General features: G+C 52.4%; 1 protein-coding gene across 1 annotated transcript; it reads left to right on the forward strand.

The window, feature by feature from the left end:
• Positions 1 to 14908: 14908 nt before the first annotated feature.
• LOC148478164 (adenosine receptor A2b-like) lies at positions 14909 to 19626 on the forward strand (the record flags this gene model as incomplete). The annotated part of the gene is made up of 2 exons (XM_088455846.1): positions 14909 to 15237; positions 18903 to 19626. Coding segments are annotated over 2 exons (1053 nt in total), but the record flags the coding sequence as incomplete, so codon positions are not given.
• Between the last annotated feature and the right edge of the window lie 1594 nt (positions 19627 to 21220).

Consider the following 21220-nt stretch of genomic DNA (forward strand, 5'->3'; position numbering starts at 1 on the left):
GGAATGGAGAGTAGGTAGTGTGAGGTGCAGGATGTGGGAATGGGGAATAGGTAGTGTGGGGTGCAGGATGTGGGAGTGGGGAGTAGGTAGTGTGGGGTGCAGATGTGGGAGTGGAGAGTAGGTAGTGTGGGGTGCAGGATGTGGGAGTGGAGAGTAGGTAGTGTGGGGTGCAGATGTGGGAGTGGAGAGTAGGTAGTGTGCGGTACAGGATGTGGGAGTGAGGAGTAAATAATGTGAGGTGCAGGGTGTGGGAGTGGGGAGTAGGTAGTGTGGGAGTGGGGAGTAGGTAGTGTGGGGTGCAGGATGTGGGAGTGGGGAGTAGGTAGTGTGGGGTACAGGATGTGGGAGTGGGGAGTAGGTAGTGTAGGGTGTAGGATGTGGGAGTGGAGAGTAGGTAGTGTGGGGTGCAGGATGTGGGAGTGGAAAGTAGGTAGTGTGGGGTGCAGGATGTGGCAGTGGGGAGTAGGTAGTGTAGGGTGTAGGATGTGGGAGTGGGGAGTAGGTAGTGTGGGGTGCAGGATGTGGAAGTGGGGAGTAGGTAGTGTGGGGTGCAGGATGTGGGAATGGAGAGTAGGTAGTGTGAGGTGCAGGATGTGGGAATGGGGAGTAGGTAGTGTGGGGTGCAGGATGTGGGAGTGGGGAGTAGGTAGTGTGGGGTGCAGATGTGGGAGTGGAGAGTAGGTAGTGTGGGGTGCAGGATGTGGGAGTGGAGAGTAGGTAGTGTGGGGTGCAGATGTGGGAGTGGAGAGTAGGTAATGTGGGGTGCAGGATGTGGGAGTGGAGAGTAGGTAGTGTGGGGTGCAGGATGTGGGAGTGGGGAGTAGGTAGTGTGAGGTGCAGGATGTGGGAGTGGGGAGTAGGTAGTGTAGGGTGTAGGATGTGGGAGTGGGGAGTAGGTAGTGTGGGGTGCAGGATGTGGGAGTGGAGAGTAGGTAGTGTGGGGTGCAGGATGTGGGAGTGGGGAGTAGGTAGTGTGAGGTGCAGGATGTGGGAGTGGGGAGTAGGTAGTGTAGGGTGTAGGATGTGGGAGTGGAGAGTAGGTAGTGTGGGGTGCAGGATGTGGGAGTGGAAAGTAGGTAGTGTGGGGTGCAGGATGTGGCAGTGGGGAGTAGGTAGTGTAGGGTGTAGGATGTGGGAGTGGGGAGTAGGTAGTGTGGGGTGCAGGATGTGGGAGTGGGGAGTAGGTAGTGTGGGGTGCAGGATGTGGGAATGGAGAGTAGGTAGTGTGAGGTGCAGGATGTGGGAATGGGGAGTAGGTAGTGTGGGGTGCAGGATGTGGGAATGGAGAGTAGGTAGTGTGAGGTGCAGGATGTGGGAATGGGGAGTAGGTAGTGTGGGGTGCAGGATGTGGGAGTGGGGAGTAGGTAGTGTGGGGTGCAGATGTGGGAGTGGAGAGTAGGTAGTGTGGGGTGCAGGATGTGGGAGTGGAGAGTAGGTAGTGTGGGGTGCAGATGTGGGAGTGGAGAGTAGGTAGTGTGCGGTACAGGATGTGGGAGTGAGGAGTAGATAATGTGAGGTGCAGGGTGTGGGAGTGGGGAGTAGGTAGTGTGGGAGTGGGGAGTAGGTAGTGTGGGGTGCAGGATGTGGGAGTGGGGAGTAGGTAGTGTGGGGTACAGGATGTGGGAGTGGGGAGTAGGTAGTGTAGGGTGTAGGATGTGGGAGTGGAGAGTAGGTAGTGTGGGGTGCAGGATGTGGGAGTGGAAAGTAGGTAGTGTGGGGTGCAGGATGTGGCAGTGGGGAGTAGGTAGTGTAGGGTGTAGGATGTGGGAGTGGAGAGTAGGTAGTGTGGGGTGCAGGATGTGGGAGTGGGGAGTAGGTAGTGTGAGGTGCAGGATGTGGGAGTGGGGAGTAGGTAGTGTAGGGTGTAGGATGTGGGAGTGGGGAGTAGGTAGTGTGGGGTGCAGGATGTGGGAGTGGAGAGTAGGTAGTGTGGGGTGCAGGATGTGGGAGTGGGGAGTAGGTAGTGTGAGGTGCAGGATGTGGGAGTGGGGAGTAGGTAGTGTAGGGTGTAGGATGTGGGAGTGGAGAGTAGGTAGTGTGGGGTGCAGGATGTGGGAGTGGAAAGTAGGTAGTGTGGGGTGCAGGATGTGGCAGTGGGGAGTAGGTAGTGTAGGGTGTAGGATGTGGGAGTGGGGAGTAGGTAGTGTGGGGTGCAGGATGTGGGAGTGGGGAGTAGGTAGTGTGGGGTGCAGGATGTGGGAATGGAGAGTAGGTAGTGTGAGGTGCAGGATGTGGGAATGGGGAGTAGGTAGTGTGGGGTGCAGGATGTGGGAATGGAGAGTAGGTAGTGTGAGGTGCAGGATGTGGGAATGGGGAGTAGGTAGTGTGGGGTGCAGGATGTGGGAGTGGGGAGTAGGTAGTGTGGGGTGCAGATGTGGGAGTGGAGAGTAGGTAGTGTGGGGTGCAGGATGTGGGAGTGGAGAGTAGGTAGTGTGGGGTGCAGATGTGGGAGTGGAGAGTAGGTAGTGTGCGGTACAGGATGTGGGAGTGAGGAGTAGATAATGTGAGGTGCAGGGTGTGGGAGTGGGGAGTAGGTAGTGTGGGAGTGGGGAGTAGGTAGTGTGGGGTGCAGGATGTGGGAGTGGGGAGTAGGTAGTGTGGGGTGCAGGATGTGGGAGTGGAGAGTAGGTAGTGTGCGGTACAGGATGTGGGAGTGAGGAGTAGATAATGTGAGGTGCAGGGTGTGGGAGTGGGGAGTAGGTAGTGTGGGAGTGGGGAGTAGGTAGTGTGGGGTGCAGGATGTGGGAGTGGGGAGTAGGTAGTGTGAGGTGCAGGATGTGGGAGTGAGGAGTAGGTAGTGTAGGGTGTAGGATGTGGGAGTGGGGAGTAGGTAGAGAGGGGTGCAGGATGTGGGAATGGTGAGCAGGTAGAGTGGGGTGCAGGATGTGGGAATCGAGAGTAGGTAGTGTGAGGTGCAGGATGTGGGAATGGGGAGTAGGTAGTGTGGGGTGCAGGATGTGGGAGTGGGGAGTAGGTAGTGTGGGGTGCAGATGTGGGAGTGGAGAGTAGGTAGTGTGGGGTGCAGGATGTGGGAGTGGAGAGTAGGTAGTGTGGGGTGCAGATGTGGGAGTGGAGAGTAGGTAGTGTGCGGTACAGGATGTGGGAGTGAGGAGTAGATAATGTGAGGTGCAGGGTGTGGGAGTGGGGAGTAGGTAGTGTGGGAGTGGGGAGTAGGTAGTGTGGGGTGCAGGATGTGGGAGTGGGGAGTAGGTAGTGTGGGGTACAGGATGTGGGAGTGGGGAGTAGGTAGTGTAGGGTGTAGGATGTGGGAGTGGAGAGTAGGTAGTGTGGGGTGCAGGATGTGGGAGTGGAAAGTAGGTAGTGTGGGGTGCAGGATGTGGCAGTGGGGAGTAGGTAGTGTAGGGTGTAGGATGTGGGAGTGGGGAGTAGGTAGTGTGGGGTGCAGGATGTGGGAGTGGGGAGTAGGTAGTGTGGGGTGCAGGATGTGGGAATGGAGAGTAGGTAGTGTGAGGTGCAGGATGTGGGAATGGGGAGTAGGTAGTGTGGGGTGCAGGATGTGGGAGTGGGGAGTAGGTAGTGTGGGGTGCAGATGTGGGAGTGGAGAGTAGGTAGTGTGGGGTGCAGGATGTGGGAGTGGAGAGTAGGTAGTGTGGGGTGCAGATGTGGGAGTGGAGAGTAGGTAGTGTGGGGTGCAGGATGTGGGAGTGGAGAGTAGGTAGTGTGGGGTGCAGGATATGGGAGTGGGGAGTAGGTAGTGTGAGGTGCAGGATGTGGGAGTGGGGAGTAGGTAGTGTAGGGTGTAGGATGTGGGAGTGGAGAGTAGGTAGTGTGGGGTGCAGGATTTGGGAGTGGAAAGTAGGTAGTGTGGGGTGCAGGAATTGGCAGTGGGGAGTAGGTAGTGTAGGGTGTAGGATGTGGGAGTGGGGAGTAGGTAGTGTGGGGTGCAGGATGTGGGAGTGGGGAGTAGGTAGTGTGGGGTGCAGGATGTGGGAATGAAGAGTAGGTAGTGTGAGGTGCAGGATGTGGGAATGGGGAGTAGGTAGTGTGGGGTGCAGGATGTGGGAGTGGGGAGTAGGTAGTGTGGGGTGCAGATGTGGGAGTGGAGAGTAGGTAGTGTGGGGTGCAGGATGTGGGAGTGGAGAGTAGGTAGTGTGGGGTGCAGATGTGGGAGTGGAGAGTAGGTAGTGTGGGGTGCAGGATGTGGGAGTGGAGAGTAGGTAGTGTGGGGTGCAGGATGTGGGAGTGGGGAGTAGGTAGTGTGAGGAGCAGGATGTGGGAGTGGGGAGTAGGTAGTGTAGGGTGTAGGATGTGGGAGTGGGGAGTAGGTAGTGTGGGGTGCAGGATGTGGGAGTGGAGAGTAGGTAGTGTGGGGTGCAGGATGTGGGAGTGGGGAGAAGGTAGTGTGAGGTGCAGGATGTGGGAGTGGGGAGTAGGTAGTGTAGGGTGTAGGATGTGGGAGTGGAGAGTAGGTAGTGTGGGGTGCAGGATGTGGGAGTGGAAAGTAGGTAGTGTGGGGTGCAGGATGTGGCAGTGGGGAGTAGGTAGTGTAGGGTGTAGGATGTGGGAGTGGGGAGTAGGTAGTGTGGGGTGCAGGATGTGGGAGTGGGGAGTTGGTAGTGTGGGGTTCAGGATGTGGGAATGGAGAGTAGGTAGTGTGAGGTGCAGGATGTGGGAATGGGGAGTAGGTAGTGTGGGGTGCAGGATGTGGGAATGGAGAGTAGGTAGTGTGAGGTGCAGGATGTGGGAATGGGGAATAGGTAGTGTGGGGTGCAGGATGTGGGAGTGGGGAGTAGGTAGTGTGGGGTGCAGATGTGGGAGTGGAGAGTAGGTAGTGTGGGGTGCAGGATGTGGGAGTGGAGAGTAGGTAGTGTGGGGTGCAGATGTGGGAGTGGAGAGTAGGTAGTGTGCGGTACAGGATGTGGGAGTGAGGAGTAAATAATGTGAGGTGCAGGGTGTGGGAGTGGGGAGTAGGTAGTGTGGGAGTGGGGAGTAGGTAGTGTGGGGTGCAGGATGTGGGAGTGGGGAGTAGGTAGTGTGGGGTACAGGATGTGGGAGTGGGGAGTAGGTAGTGTAGGGTGTAGGATGTGGGAGTGCAGAGTAGGTAGTGTGGGGTGCAGGATGTGGGAGTGGAAAGTAGGTAGTGTGGGGTGCAGGATGTGGCAGTGGGGAGTAGGTAGTGTAGGGTGTAGGATGTGGGAGTGGGGAGTAGGTAGTGTGGGGTGCAGGATGTGGAAGTGGGGAGTAGGTAGTGTGGGGTGCAGGATGTGGGAATGGAGAGTAGGTAGTGTGAGGTGCAGGATGTGGGAATGGGGAGTAGGTAGTGTGGGGTGCAGGATGTGGGAGTGGGGAGTAGGTAGTGTGGGGTGCAGATGTGGGAGTGGAGAGTAGGTAGTGTGGGGTGCAGGATGTGGGAGTGGAGAGTAGGTAGTGTGGGGTGCAGATGTGGGAGTGGAGAGTAGGTAATGTGGGGTGCAGGATGTGGGAGTGGAGAGTAGGTAGTGTGGGGTGCAGGATGTGGGAGTGGGGAGTAGGTAGTGTGAGGTGCAGGATGTGGGAGTGGGGAGTAGGTAGTGTAGGGTGTAGGATGTGGGAGTGGGGAGTAGGTAGTGTGGGGTGCAGGATGTGGGAGTGGAGAGTAGGTAGTGTGGGGTGCAGGATGTGGGAGTGGGGAGTAGGTAGTGTGAGGTGCAGGATGTGGGAGTGGGGAGTAGGTAGTGTAGGGTGTAGGATGTGGGAGTGGAGAGTAGGTAGTGTGGGGTGCAGGATGTGGGAGTGGAAAGTAGGTAGTGTGGGGTGCAGGATGTGGCAGTGGGGAGTAGGTAGTGTAGGGTGTAGGATGTGGGAGTGGGGAGTAGGTAGTGTGGGGTGCAGGATGTGGGAGTGGGGAGTAGGTAGTGTGGGGTGCAGGATGTGGGAATGGAGAGTAGGTAGTGTGAGGTGCAGGATGTGGGAATGGGGAGTAGGTAGTGTGGGGTGCAGGATGTGGGAATGGAGAGTAGGTAGTGTGAGGTGCAGGATGTGGGAATGGGGAGTAGGTAGTGTGGGGTGCAGGATGTGGGAGTGGGGAGTAGGTAGTGTGGGGTGCAGATGTGGGAGTGGAGAGTAGGTAGTGTGGGGTGCAGGATGTGGGAGTGGAGAGTAGGTAGTGTGGGGTGCAGATGTGGGAGTGGAGAGTAGGTAGTGTGCGGTACAGGATGTGGGAGTGAGGAGTAGATAATGTGATGTGCAGGGTGTGGGAGTGGGGAGTAGGTAGTGTGGGAGTGGGGAGTAGGTAGTGTGGGGTGCAGGATGTGGGAGTGGGGAGTAGGTAGTGTGGGGTACAGGATGTGGGAGTGGGGAGTAGGTAGTGTAGGGTGTAGGATGTGGGAGTGGAGAGTAGGTAGTGTGGGGTGCAGGATGTGGGAGTGGAAAGTAGGTAGTGTGGGGTGCAGGATGTGGCAGTGGGGAGTAGGTAGTGTAGGGTGTAGGATGTGGGAGTGGGGAGTAGGTAGTGTGGGGTGCAGGATGTGGAATTGGGGAGTAGGTAGTGTGGGGTGCAGGATGTGGGAATGGAGAGTAGGTAGTGTGAGGTGCAGGATGTGGGAATGGGGAGTAGGTAGTGTGGGGTGCAGGATGTGGGAGTGGGGAGTAGGTAGTGTGGGGTGCATATGTGGGAGTGGAGAGTAGGTAGTGTGGGGTGCAGGATGTGGGAGTGGAGAGTAGGTAGTGTGGGGTGCAGATGTGGGAGTGGAGAGTAGGTAATGTGGGGTGCAGGATGTGGGAGTGGAGAGTAGGTAGTGTGGGGTGCAGGATGTGGGAGTGGGGAGTAGGTAGTGTGAGGTGCAGGATGTGGGAGTGGGGAGTAGGTAGTGTAGGGTGTAGGATGTGGGAGTGGGGAGTAGGTAGTGTGGGGTGCAGGATGTGGGAGTGGAGAGTAGGTAGTGTGGGGTGCAGGATGTGGGAGTGGGGAGTAGGTAGTGTGAGGTGCAGGATGTGGGAGTGGGGAGTAGGTAGTGTAGGGTGTAGGATGTGGGAGTGGAGAGTAGGTAGTGTGGGGTGCAGGATGTGGGAGTGGAAAGTAGGTAGTGTGGGGTGCAGGATGTGGCAGTGGGGAGTAGGTAGTGTAGGGTGTAGGATGTGGGAGTGGGGAGTAGGTAGTGTGGGGTGCAGGATGTGGGAGTGGGGAGTAGGTAGTGTGGGGTGCAGGATGTGGGAATGGAGAGTAGGTAGTGTGAGGTGCAGGATGTGGGAATGGGGAGTAGGTAGTGTGGGGTGCAGGATGTGGGAATGGAGAGTAGGTAGTGTGAGGTGCAGGATGTGGGAATGGGGAGTAGGTAGTGTGGGGTGCAGGATGTGGGAGTGGGGAGTAGGTAGTGTGGGGTGCAGATGTGGGAGTGGAGAGTAGGTAGTGTGGGGTGCAGGATGTGGGAGTGGAGAGTAGGTAGTGTGGGGTGCAGATGTGGGAGTGGAGAGTAGGTAGTGTGCGGTACAGGATGTGGGAGTGAGGAGTAGATAATGTGAGGTGCAGGGTGTGGGAGTGGGGAGTAGGTAGTGTGGGAGTGGGGAGTAGGTAGTGTGGGGTGCAGGATGTGGGAGTGGGGAGTAGGTAGTGTGGGGTACAGGATGTGGGAGTGGGGAGTAGGTAGTGTAGGGTGTAGGATGTGGGAGTGGAGAGTAGGTAGTGTGGGGTGCAGGATGTGGGAGTGGAAAGTAGGTAGTGTGGGGTGCAGGATGTGGCAGTGGGGAGTAGGTAGTGTGGGGTGTAGGATGTGGGAGTGGGGAGTAGGTAGTGTGGGGTGCAGGATGTGGGAGTGGGGAGTAGGTAGTGTGGGGTGCAGGATGTGGGAATGGAGAGTAGGTAGTGTGAGGTGCAGTATGTGGGAATGGGGAGTAGGTAGTGTGGGGTGCAGGATGTGGGAGTGGGGAGTAGGTAGTGTGGGGTGCAGATGTGGGAGTGGAGAGTAGGTAGTGTGGGGTGCAGGATGTGGGAGTGGAGAGTAGGTAGTGTGGGGTGCAGATGTGGGAGTGGAGAGTAGGTAGTGTGGGGTGCAGGATGTGGGAGTGGAGAGTAGGTAGTGTGGGGTGCAGGATGTGGGAGTGGGGAGTAGGTAGTGTGAGGTGCAGGATGTGGGAGTGGGGAGTAGGTAGTGTAGGGTGTAGGATGTGGGAGTGGAGAGTAGGTAGTGTGGGGTGCAGGATGTGGGAGTGGAAAGTAGGTAGTGTGGGGTGCAGGATGTGGCAGTGGGGAGTAGGTAGTGTAGGGTGTAGGATGTGGGAGTGGGGAGTAGGTAGTGTGGGGTGCAGGATGTGGGAGTGGGGAGTAGGTAGTGTGGGGTGCAGGATGTGGGAATGGAGAGTAGGTAGTGTGAGGTGCAGGATGTGGGAATGGGGAGTAGGTAGTGTGGGGTGCAGGATGTGGGAGTGGGGAGTAGGTAGTGTAGGGTGTAGGATGTGGGAGTGGAGAGTAGGTAGTGTGGGGTGCAGATGTGGGAGTGGAGAGTAGGTAGTGTGGGGTGCAGGATGTGGGAGTGGAGAGTAGGTAGTGTGGGGTGCAGGATGTGGGAGTGGGGAGTAGGTAGTGTGAGGTGCAGGATGTGGGAGTGGGGAGTAGGTAGTGTAGGGTGTAGGATGTGGGAGTGGGGAGTAGGTAGTGTGGGGTGCAGGATGTGGGAGTAGAGAGTAGGTAGTGTGGGGTGCAGGATGTGGGAGTGGGGAGTAGGTAGTGTGAGGTGCAGGATGTGGGAGTGGGGAGTAGGTAGTGTAGGGTGTAGGATGTGGGAGTGGAGAGTAGGTAGTGTGGGGTGCAGGATGTGGGAGTGGAAAGTAGGTAGTGTGGGGTGCAGGATGTGGCAGTGGGGAGTAGGTAGTGTGGGGTGTAGGATGTGGGAGTGGGGAGTAGGTAGTGTGGGGTGCAGGATGTGGGAGTGGGGAGTAGGTAGTGTGGGGTGCAGGATGTGGGAATGGAGAGTAGGTAGTGTGAGGTGCAGGATGTGGGAATGGGGAGTAGGTAGTGTGGGGTGCAGGATGTGGGAATGGAGAGTAGGTAGTGTGAGGTGCAGGATGTGGGAATGGGGAGTAGGTAGTGTGGGGTGCAGGATGTGGGAGTGGGGAGTAGGTAGTGTGGGGTGCAGATGTGGGAGTGGAGAGTAGGTAGTGTGGGGTGCAGGATGTGGGAGTGGAGAGTAGGTAGTGTGGGGTGCAGATGTGGGAGTGGAGAGTAGGTAGTGTGCGGTACAGGATGTGGGAGTGAGGAGTAGATAATGTGAGGTGCAGGGTGTGGGAGTGGGGAGTAGGTAGTGTGGGAGTGGGGAGTAGGTAGTGTGGGGTGCAGGATGTGGGAGTGGGGAGTAGGTAGTGTGGGGTACAGGATGTGGGAGTGGGGAGTAGGTAGTGTAGGGTGTAGGATGTGGGAGTGGAGAGTAGGTAGTGTGGGGTGCAGGATGTGGGAGTGGAAAGTAGGTAGTGTGGGGTGCAGGATGTGGCAGTGGGGAGTAGGTAGTGTAGGGTGTAGGATGTGGGAGTGGGGAGTAGGTAGTGTGGGGTGCAGGATGTGGGAGTGGGGAGTAGGTAGTGTGGGGTGCAGGATGTGGGAATGGAGAGTAGGTAGTGTGAGGTGCAGGATGTGGGAATGGGGAGTAGGTACTGTGCGGTGCAGGATGTGGGAGTGGGGAGTAGGTAGTGTGGGGTGCAGATGTGGGAGTGGAGAGTAGGTAGTGTGGGGTGCAGGATGTGGGAGTGGAGAGTAGGTAGTGTGGGGTGCAGATGTGGGAGTGGAGAGTAGGTAGTGTGGGGTGCAGGATGTGGGAGTGGAGAGTAGGTAGTGTGGGGTGCAGGATGTGGGAGTGGGGAGTAGGTAGTGTGAGGTGCAGGATGTGGGAGTGGGGAGTAGGTAGTGTAGGGTGTAGGATGTGGGAGTGGGGAGTAGGTAGTGTGGGGTGCAGGATGTGGGAATGGGGAGTAGGTAGTGTGGGGTGCAGGATGTGGGAGTGGGGAGTAGGTAGTGTGGGGTGCAGATGTGGGAGTGGAGAGTAGGTAGTGTGGGGTGCAGGATGTGGGAGTGGGGAGTAGGTAGTGTAGGGTGTAGGATGTGGGAGTGGAGAGTAGGTAGTGTGGGGTGCAGGATGTGGGAGTGGAAAGTAGGTAGTGTGGGGTGCAGGATGTGGCAGTGGGGAGTAGGTAGTGTAGGGTGTAGGATGTGGGAGTGGGGAGTAGGTAGTGTGGGGTGCAGGATGTGGGAGTGGGGAGTAGGTAGTGTGGGGTGCAGGATGTGGGAATGGAGAGTAGGTAGTGTGAGGTGCAGGATGTGGGAGTGGGGAGTAGGTAGTGTGGGGTGCAGATGTGGGAGTGGAGAGTAGGTAGTGTGGGGTGCAGGATGTGGGAGTGGAGAGTAGGTAGTGTGGGGTGCAGATGTGGGAGTGGAGAGTAGGTAGTGTGGGGTGCAGGATGTGGGAGTGGAGAGTAGGTAGTGTGGGGTGCAGGATGTGGGAGTGGGGAGTAGGTAGTGTGAGGTGCAGGATGTGGGAGTGGGGAGTAGGTAGTGTAGGGTGTAGGATGTGGGAGTGGAGAGTAGGTAGTGTGGGGTGCAGGATGTGGGAGTGGAAAGTAGGTAGTGTGGGGTGCAGGATGTGGCAGTGGGGAGTAGGTAGTGTAGGGTGTAGGATGTGGGAGTGGGGAGTAGGTAGTGTGGGGTGCAGGATGTGGGAGTGGGGAGTAGGTAGTGTGGGGTGCAGGATGTGGGAATGGAGAGTAGGTAGTGTGAGGTGCAGGATGTGGGAATGGGGAGTAGGTAGTGTAGGGTGTAGGATGTGGGAGTGGGGAGTAGGTAGTGTGGGGTGCAGGATGTGGGAGTGGGGAGTAGGTAGTGTGGGGTGCAGGATGTGGGAATGGAGAGTAGGTAGTGTGAGGTGCAGGATGTGGGAATGGGGAGTAGGTAGTGTAGGGTGTAGGATGTGGGAGTGGGGAGTAGGTAGAGAGGGGTGCAGGATGTGGGAATGGTGAGCAGGTAGTGTGGGGTGCAGGATGTGGGCAGAGGCGCCGAGAGGGGGGGGGAGCGGGTACAGATTACCGGGGCCCAGGCTTCCTGAGGGGCCCAGCGGTGACCCGGGTCCGGCGACGCTCCCCACCTCACAGCAGCCCAGCACACAGCGTGTGCTGAGCTGAAATTGGAGACTGCCCGTGGCTGCTGAGCAGCAGCCACAGCAGTCTCCCATGCCTGTGTGGGGGAGCGATCACACTGATCGCGCCCCCCCCCTGGCTTTGCACCGGGCTGAGGGGGCTCGGAGCGCCCCCCCTCCCCAGCGCGCAGCGCCGCTTAACAGCGCTGCAAATCTTTTTTTTTCTCAGCTAGGGGGCGTGGCCACGCCTTCCCGATTCAGCTGCGAACGGATATGCTATTGCATCTGCTAACATGTTAGCTGCAGCGATAGCTGTAATATTGTAATGCATCAGGAGGCGTCAGGCCCCCTCTATGCATTACGAATCCGAGCTGCGGCCAAGGATGCATTATTGGATCATCCGCAATCCCTATGGCTGACTGAGTGACCATGGGGTCACGGAAGCCGGACACCACAGATGAGTGAAAGAGGCCAGGAAATCCCTGTCAGCCTAAGGAGATCCTGCCCTCTGTACTCTTCCCCCCCCCAACAGTGGCAACACGCCTCCGTTTTGGGAAATGGAGGCAGTCACCGCCCCCTCCCCACCCAGAAATGTCAGCAGACTGTCAATCACTGACAGTCTGCTGCCGGACTGAGTGTGGGATCACAGACCCGTACTGCACATGCGCAGTACAGGTCAGGTGCAAGTGCAAATTCCCGATAATCAGGAATCTGTGATCGACATTGACCATGTTTAGCATAACTGCTATCGTGGGGTGGGGAATGCCGGGACTGGAGTCCCATTCCTGGACAGAAGGGAGCTCGCCTGCAGTGGCACTGTGTGGCTGAGATCAGTCTCCCCTGTTTGTAATTTCCGTATGCTAAGCTTTGCCAGGATCAAAGATTGTGAATTGATTATACTGTCTGCCACATTCTGACTGTATCGAGTACTGAGCTGTTCATGAGCCTGCCAGGCACTCTGCTAAGTCCCCTGCTGTTTTAAGATGAGACAGTGAGGGAAATGCTAATAATGCACACTGTTTAATGTCAAAGTTTATCATGCAAACACAGAGGGCTGACTAACTCAGCATTTCATGTATGCAGCTGTTGAAAACGTGATATAACACAATACTTTGGAAGAGATGAGAGTGTGACAGTGTGTGTATGAAGCCAATGCCTCAGCCCCAGAACCTGTGTAATTTAAGAATGTAAACTAAAAGGTGTGATCCATCCTGCACAGGAATTGACAACAAATATGCTAGAGAGAATATATAGGATGAAAGATGAATATAAATCAAACCAACCATATAGGACATTCTCAATATTCTGTGCCTAGCAGAATGTTAGTTATTCATGATATTGGTGGTACTCCCAAGAGTCAAAATTTATACCAGTATGTATTTATATTATGTTCCTATTGCCGAAGAGCAACAAAACAAAAAGAGAGAGACTATTTTTGGGGGGCATGCTTTTAGATAAATGTGTGTTTTAAAATATAACATTTAATAAATAACTATAAATATGATATTAACAAGTCTCTATGAGTGTTGACTCCTTTTTCTTATAACTTCTATGTCTATAAACCCTGATTGCTAGCTTGAGTGTAATATACACTTAGAGGAATATTTACTAAAGTGAGAGTTTTTAGCAGTGGAGATGTTGCCCATAGCAACCAATCAGATTCTACTTAACATTTATCTAGCACCTTCTAGAAGGTAATCAGAATCTGATTGGTTGCTATGGGCAACATCTCCACTTCTAAAAACCTGCACTTTAGTAATTATGGCCCTCATTCAGAGCCGGACGCTATTTGCGGTCGTTCGTTTAAAAACAAGGGGTGGCTATTCAAATGATCCGTACGCACATTGCAGTCTGTTCACACCTCTAAGTCTGAACGAACGAGCAAAACATACGCTCGTTTATTTGTTAAAAACGCCCCCTGGCCGCACGCATCCTACGTCATGTCCGCTATTTATTAGATTAATCGAGTACATCGACCAGCGTATGAACTGCTCGCTATTCTTGTGGTTGGTGTTTGCTACCACAAATTTGCGTGCAGTTCTGGCTATAAAATAACCCAGTGACGTGGTCAATGACGCTGCTGTTTTAAATATACACACCCATAAAACGCCCGTTTTGACCTTTAAGCACGCCTGCGTTCGGATCTCCACTCCCCATTTTCAAGCACCTTCCCCTGTTACCACCCACATACGCCTCATTCTGTCACTCAAAATAGCAGGCACTCGCTATATAGCGTACAAAGGATTTTCGGCCGCACTGACTGGTTCGCGCATGCGTACTAAAAAGCGTACGCATGCGCAGATGTGCAAACATCGCTCGGAACGAGCGTACTGCCGCTAACGAGCGGCTCTGAATGAGGGCCTATACTCCTTAATGTATAAAGATAGAAAGGAGTGTAAGTCCATCGATGGTGGACTAATGTTTCAGATCACTGAGTTATTGCTTTTCTCTGTGGAAAATGAATGCGGACACATAACCTGACACTATACAGATATACAGTTTTTCAGTTGTGCTGTGGATTGCCTTGTGAGATCATATTCTATGTAACTAAGGAGTCGAGACTATCGATGGTACTATCGATGATGTACCAATGTTTCAGGTTTTTGTGCAGATATTTTTTCATCTGTGTTGTGGACTGCTTTGCGTTATCACATTTTAGTACAGAAGTATATTAAAACCTGCACCCCATAATCATTAGAGGCTTTCTTTTGGTGAATTTGCCTGGTTAAAATAAATATTTTTTACATTCTCCCACTAGGTGTTATGGTGCGGAACTTGTGGAAACAATTAATTATAGCAGACAGGATCCACTCTTCTAATGCAAAGAGTATTAAATTTGACCTCAGAATTACTGTATTTCTGTGGGTAATACTGTCATTCAGCGGTGCCTTGGATCGCATATATTTTCACCTTGACAATTCAGATCATATTCGAAGGAGTACACAATTAGATACATATATTGTATGAACACTTACACTCCTTTCCATATTTATACATTATGTGTATATTACACTCAAGATTGCCATCAAGGTTTATAGAAATAGAAGTTTTAGGAAAAACTAGTCAACACTCATAGAGACTTGTTGATATCATATCTTACTATGTCACTTATTAAAAATTATATTTTAAAACACACATTTATCTAAAAGCGTGACCCCCCCCCCCCCAAAAAAAAAGAGTCTCTCTCTCTATTTGTTTTGTTGCTCTGCGGCAATAGGAACAACATATAAATACATACTTTATTTAAGAGTGTCCCAGTTTTATGGGATTGTGTGACAGTGTGTGGCCCTGATGCAGTTCAAACCTAGGCAAAAACCTAATCCTGGTCACCATGCCAAATTTGGTGGAGCTAGGTCAGAATCTTAGGCCGTGCATACAGGACAAACAGACACACACACACACACACACTTTCTCTCTTATTATATAGATAAGCATCCCACTAGAAAAAGTGTAATAGTTAATTTTCCTATTTAAACAAAAATACATGTATGTAATAATAGGACACCAACCTCCGTTTCCACCTATTCCAACACATTTACTTGTGGAGGGCAAAAGGATGATGATGAGCGATTATGGGATAAAGCAGGGGTAGGTAAACTGTGGAACTCCGGCTGCTGTGGGACTATATATCCCAGCATGCCCTGATACAGTTTTAGCATGTTTTAACAGCACAAATGTGGCAGGACATGCTGGGATGAGTAGTTTCACAGCAGCTGGAGGGTCACATGTTGCCCACCTCCGGCTTGTATGACTTCTCCTGAGGAGTCTGCAGTCTCATTTTAAGGTTGCAAAGACCACACATCTTCCCATGTTAAACTGTTGTCTCCTGTGTCCAATGTTTGTCCAATTTACAGGCTATGGATGATAACTTCCCCTTCATCTTCATGGAGATCATTCTAGCCCTGTGCATCATCACCTTGAACCTGCTGGTCTGTGTCACAGTCTACCTGCACAAGGAACTGAGGTCGGTCACCAACCTCCTGATTGTCAGTTTAGCAGCTGCGGACATTGGGGTTGGAGCTCTGGCTATTCCCTTCTCCATTGTACTGAGCATGGAATACATCCTTTGCTTTTACACCTGTATCTTCATCACCTGCTTCCCGCTCGTCACCACACAGTTCTCTATTCTGCTTCTTCTGCTAATTGCCATCAATGCCCACCTGAAGATCAGGCTTCCAAACAGGTACGGATGGAGGAGGTATAACAAAGATTTGTGGATTAAGTAATGTTCATCTCAGATCCAAAGGGGTATATTTACTAAAGTGCATGTTTTTAGAAGTGGAGATGTTGCCCATAACAACCAAATAGAGTCTACTTAACATTTATCTGGCACCTTCTAGAAGATAATAGCTAGAATCTGATTGGTTTCTATAGGCAACATCTCCACTTCTAAAAACCCACACTGTGCCAGTTACGTGGTTACAGATAAAGTTATAGACATGCACAAGATGGGAGGACACCTACAAAATGATATACAAACGCTTTGATATCCCTGTTGGTTTAATTGTGAGGAAATGGAAGCTGCGTCATACCGCCCAGGAACCGGCTAGACAAGGCCGTCTCTCAAAACTCATCATCAGAGCATGAAGGAGACTTGTCATGCAAACCATAGAGGCCAAGGGCAAAATTTACTAAGTGGCGGTTTCTATTCTATTCTAAACCCCGGGGGTTTGGTGGCGGTTTCTATTCTATTCTAAACCCCGGGGGTTTGGTGGCGGTTTCTATTCTATTCTAAACCCCGGGGGTTTGGTGGCGGGTTCTATTCTATTCTAAACCCTGGCAGTTTGGTGGCGGTTTTGCAGCAGTTTCTAAATGACAGCCCTGTTCTATTCTATTCTAAAATATGTTTTGACTGGTTTGGCGGCGGTTTTGCTATCTGCAGATTTACTAAGGCCAAAACCGCTGCAAAACTGCCATCAAAACACATTTTAGAATAGAATAGAACAGGGCTGCCATTTAGAATCAGCTGCAAAACCGCCACCAAACCCCCGGGGTTTAGAACAGAATAGAACCCGCCACCAAACCGCCGGGGTTTAGAATAGAATAGAACCCGCCGTTAAACCGCCGCTTAGTAAATTTTGCCCGAAATATCACATTAGTGGCTGAGGCTGAAGTGAAGGTGCACAAGTCACCCATATCAAGTGCTCTGTAGACTGTGCCCTGTATGGGAGGGTGGCTACAAAGAAGCCAATACTGAATGCAACCCACAACAAAGCACGTCTGAAGTTTGATAGTAGTCATCAGAGTCCCATGCTAAAATGGAGGATAAGGTTTTGTGGTCAGATGAGACAAAATTCTAACTTTTTTTGTTGGCCCCAATTCAAAATGATGTGTGTGACGCAGACCTAACACTACCCATTCCTTAGCAAACACCATCCCAACATTGAAGTTTGGGGGTAGCAGTATTTTGTGGGGATGCTTGTCCTCAGTGGGGACTGGGCATCTGTCAAAAGTGATGGATGAATGGTGCAAAATACAGGGAGATACTGCAATATAGTCTGTTTCTGTCTACTAGAAAACGAAAGCTTGGGAGAAAGTTTACTTTTCAGCAATGAACCCAAGGACAAAGTCAAAACAACATGGCATGGCTGACCAGCAACAATAGAGCAGGAAGTCCACTACTGACATCAGCAGTGATGTCAGTCAGCCCTCCTACAAACAGCAGGCGTTCCTAAGGGAACACCTGCATTTGTCCGGCTACCCACCCACAAAACGGGGCGAGCTGTCAATCAACATCGACAGCCGCCCCGTCTTGTTGCGATCCCTGTAGCGACTGAACTTCAGTCGCTCAGCGGGGCCCGCGCACGCCGGAAGCGGCGCGTGCGCAGTGGGCAACCATCGGGCCGCTTGTGAGCGCACAGCGCTTGCGAGCGGCTCTGAATCTAGCCCAAAGTCCAGGGAGTATATTTACTAAAAGTCAATTTTAATTGATCTTGATCGATTTAAACAGATACAAAAATCGATACTGTATTTCTGTGGCCAATCACACATTTACTAATGCCACTTTCAGACAGAAAAAGTAAAAAAATCTGGATTTTTCCCGACATTTGCGTACCGGGTTGTTTTGCCATCCCCCCCTTCAGACAGAAGAGCAAATTACCAGGTCAAAAATTTCAACCCGGTAATTTGCTGATTTACACGGGTATTTCTTCTGTCTGAAAGGTCAACCCGGGTCTAAATTCTCGTGTCTCTGACCCTGGCAAATTCCTGAAATGTTTAACCCAGTCATTTGGATTCCTGTCTGAAAGGAGTATAACACTTAAAAAAAAAATGTCTGTCAGTAAATGTGTGATTTATCCCCAGAAACACAACATTGATGTTGATCGATTTTAAATAGATCAAAATCGATCTTTAGTAGATCTCAAACCAACCGAGAGTCTGTGGCTATATTTGAAACCTGAACAACCAGGAACAAATCTGCAAGGAAGAATCACTCCCAAACTGTGGCCCTGATTCAGAGCTGGACGCTCTGACAGAGCGCTCGCTCTGAATCAGGGCCGGCCTTCTTGTTTTTTTAGAACGGCCTCCTGGCCGCTCGCATAGCTGTGGGTGACCACCCACAGCTATAGCGAGCGGCCATGATGATGGTCGCGATGGTCAAGACCATCGCGACCATCGGGCTTGCGACGAGACCCTTGTGGTAGGGTCTCGTTGCCGCAAGCCCCAGAGTGCTTTCGGCTCTAACAGAGCCAAAAGCACTCCCACTGACATCACTTGTGATGTCAGTGGGGCCGGCCAAAGATGGTAGGCGTTCTTATGGGAACGCCTCCGTCTGGGCAGCCATGTCCCCGGCCCACCCACCAAAGGGGGCGTGCTGTCACTCAACATCGACAGCACGCCCCCTTTGGTACGACACCCGGAGCGACGGATTGCCCGTCGCTATCCGGGTCTCAGGCATGCGCACGACGGAGCCGGCTCCATCGTGCGCATGCGCACTGGGCCACCATCGACCCGCCTGCGAGCGCATAGCGCTCGCGAGCGGGTCTTAATCAGGCCCTATGTGCAAATCTGGTAGCAACAGACATAAAGCTGTTATAGCAGTAAATGTTGGCTCTACCAAGTACTACTCTGTATGGGGTTGAATACTTATGCAAGCAGCATTTTTCCGGTTTTAATAAAAAAAAAAAAATCTGCATACAAATGCTGAATTATGGATTTGAAAATGTACTTTAAGTGCCTAGTAGCTCGCAATATAAATACTGGGCCTGATTCATGTCCGGATGGTATTGCACAGGCTCAAGAAAGCAGCTGTGCAATACCATCCAGCAAATATTAATATACTTCAGGAGGCGTCTATAGGAAGCAGGCGCCTCCTGACAGCAATAGCGATCCGAGTGTAGCATCCGTAGATGCTGCCTTGGTACACCATCGCGACCATCAGGTACGCTGGCCAGGCACGCCTCTGCTCCGGCCCCAAACACCACATCATGTGAATCAGGCTGCGGCTCGGGGGATCTGTGTGCGAGATCGCAGGACCAGTTCTGCACATGCGCACAGCAGGTACTGCGCACAAGCAGTTTTCAAATAATCGGAAAATGGCGTAAATCCACACAGTAGCGTCTGGACCTAAATCAGGCCTACTGTCTGAAACAGTCTGTGTACTAATGTTATTTGTAATACAAAAAAAAAAATCGGTTGACTTTTTTTTTTTAGGGGGTTGAATACTTTAGCACGCCACTTCCTATATCCACTGTAGGATTAGTACATTAGTTGGGTCATCACAAATCTGGTCAATTCCTCTTATTCTTTAAACTTGCCGATCTTCTTATGAAAAGTTAGGATGATTTTTAATATAGGAGTTGCAGATAATATAAATCCTTATAATGATGCCACATTCTCATGTTACAGCTACATGGTGCAGGTCACCAATTGGCGGACAGCCCTCGCAGTACTGGCGTGCCTATTCCTCTCCTGCCTCATTGGCTTCTCTCCGATGATGGGTTGGAACCAGTTTCAGCAATATGTGGGGAGCAACAAATCTCTAACGGCTTCTGAAAGGTCTGCAGATGGCTTAGAGAGGTTCACTTTGAATTACCCTCGACGAGCAAGAGATCTTTCCAAGGCCTATTTCAGCCGCAGAGAAGTTACTAATAATAGCAATATCCGGGGGGAGCACCTAGGCTGCTGCTCCCTCACTGCCGTGTTCAGCCCTGAGTACCTGGTCTACTTTGTGTTCCTTGGATGCACTCTGCTGCCTCTACTCATCATGTTTGCTATTTATGCTGATCTCTTCAGAGTGGTCCGAGGCCACTTGATGTCTTCTAAGAAGTGGGACATACACATGGCACGGACTCTTCTCCTGCTAGTGGGCATTTTCTGCTTGTGCTGGATACCACTCAATGCAATTAACAGCCTCAGGCTCCTGTGCCGTCCTTGCTTTCTCCCTGTGGCCCTCATACGCCTTGCTGTTCTCTTTTCCCACATGAACTCCTTTGCAAATCCCCTAGTCTACGCCACGAGGAAGAAAGACTTCGGTGTGGCTCTTAGATCTGTCTTCCTGCGCCTTGTCCACTGCTGTCTGCCACCCAAAGTTTTCTGTCATAGGAACAAGATTCACCCAGAAGCTGGATAACCATCTACTAAACTCTCATTGGCATGGAAGGCTGGGGAGGGGGGGAAGCAAGTCAAATGCCCCCTAGTCACTCTTGTATAGAAATCAGATAGGTAATGGCGGGCACTGGGAAATGAAAAGGGCTTTCTGTCAGGATTAAGTTGTGCATGGAGAAATACACAGTCCCTGCATACACTGGCTGTGTAGATAAACAATAGCTCACAAGAGCAGTCACTTCCCAGACAAAGCTTAAAAACACAGGGCCTGATTCAGACCCGCACGCGAGCGCTATGCGCTCACAAGCGGGTCGACGGTGGCCCAGTGCGCATGCGCACGACGGAGGCGGCTCCGTCGTGCGCATGCGCGAGACCCGGATAGCGACGTGCAAACCGTTGCTCCGGGTCACGTACCAAAGGGGGCGTGCTGTCGATGTTGAGTGACAGCACACCCCCTTTGGTGGGCGGGCCAGGGGCGTGGCTGTCCAGAAGAAGGCATTCCCATGGGAACGCCTACAGCCTGGGGCCGGCCCCACTGACATCACAAGTGATGTCAGTGGGAGTGCTTTTGGCTCTGTTAGAGCCGAAAGCACTCTGGGGCTTGCGGCAACAAGACCCTACCACAAGGGTCTCGTCGCAAGCCCGATGGTCGCGATGGTCTTGACCATCGCGACCATCTCCTTGGCCGCTCGCTTAAGCTGTGGGTGATCACCCACAGCTATGTGAGCGACCAGGAGGCCGCTCTAAAAAAACAGAAGGACGGCCATGATTCAGAGCGAGCGCTCTGTCAGAGCGTCCGGCTCTGAATCAGGGCCACAATGCAGTATATGTAACAGAGAGGCCCATTTTCTAATGGTCACATTTGCAATGCGATCTGGGCATGATATTAGTGCTCATAATCGCATTACAGGATGCTATCATAGCATCCAAATGTAACAAATTGCAACTGCAGGCACAGGAGCTCAGAAAGGAGCCCGACCGTGAAATGTTCTGGGAGTGAAGTGACAGTGTCAGAGGTCTCTTCACTCCTGTGCCATGGATCCTGCACATGAATGATTTACAGACCACACATGTGCGGCTGCCATTGCCGGGGAAGGGTTCCTATGGCTAGTATTGCAGCTAGTATTGTGATGTGTAGCCCATAGGCTACAGTGTTGTAAGCTGCAGGGACCAAGGGCCTGATTCAGAGCCGGACGCTATTTGCGGACGCTCGTTCAGAAAAAGGGGCTGGCTATTTAAATTAAGCGCTCGCTCTTTGCGGTCTGTTGACGCCTCTATGTCTGAACGAGCGTCCAAAACATGCGTTCACTATTTTGGAAAAAACGCCCCCTGGCCGCTCGCATCATACGTCATCTCCGCTATTTATTTGATTAATCGAGTACATCGAAAGGCGTATGAACTGCTCGCAGTGCTTGTGGTAGCATTTTCCTACCGCAATCATGCGAGCAGTTCAGGCTAAAAGACAACCAAGTGACGTGGTCAATGACGCTGCTTTGTTAATTATGCACACCCTTAAAACGCCCGTTTTGACTGTTTGGCACGCTTGCGTTCGGATCTCCACTCCCCGTTTTCAAGTACCTTCCCCTGTTACCACCCACAAACGCCTCATCCTGTCACTC

The sequence above is a fragment of the Taudactylus pleione genome, unplaced genomic scaffold (assembly GCF_031769625.1).
Source record: "Taudactylus pleione unplaced genomic scaffold, aTauple2 ptg000672l, whole genome shotgun sequence".
Lineage (NCBI taxonomy): Eukaryota > Metazoa > Chordata > Amphibia > Anura > Myobatrachidae > Taudactylus > Taudactylus pleione.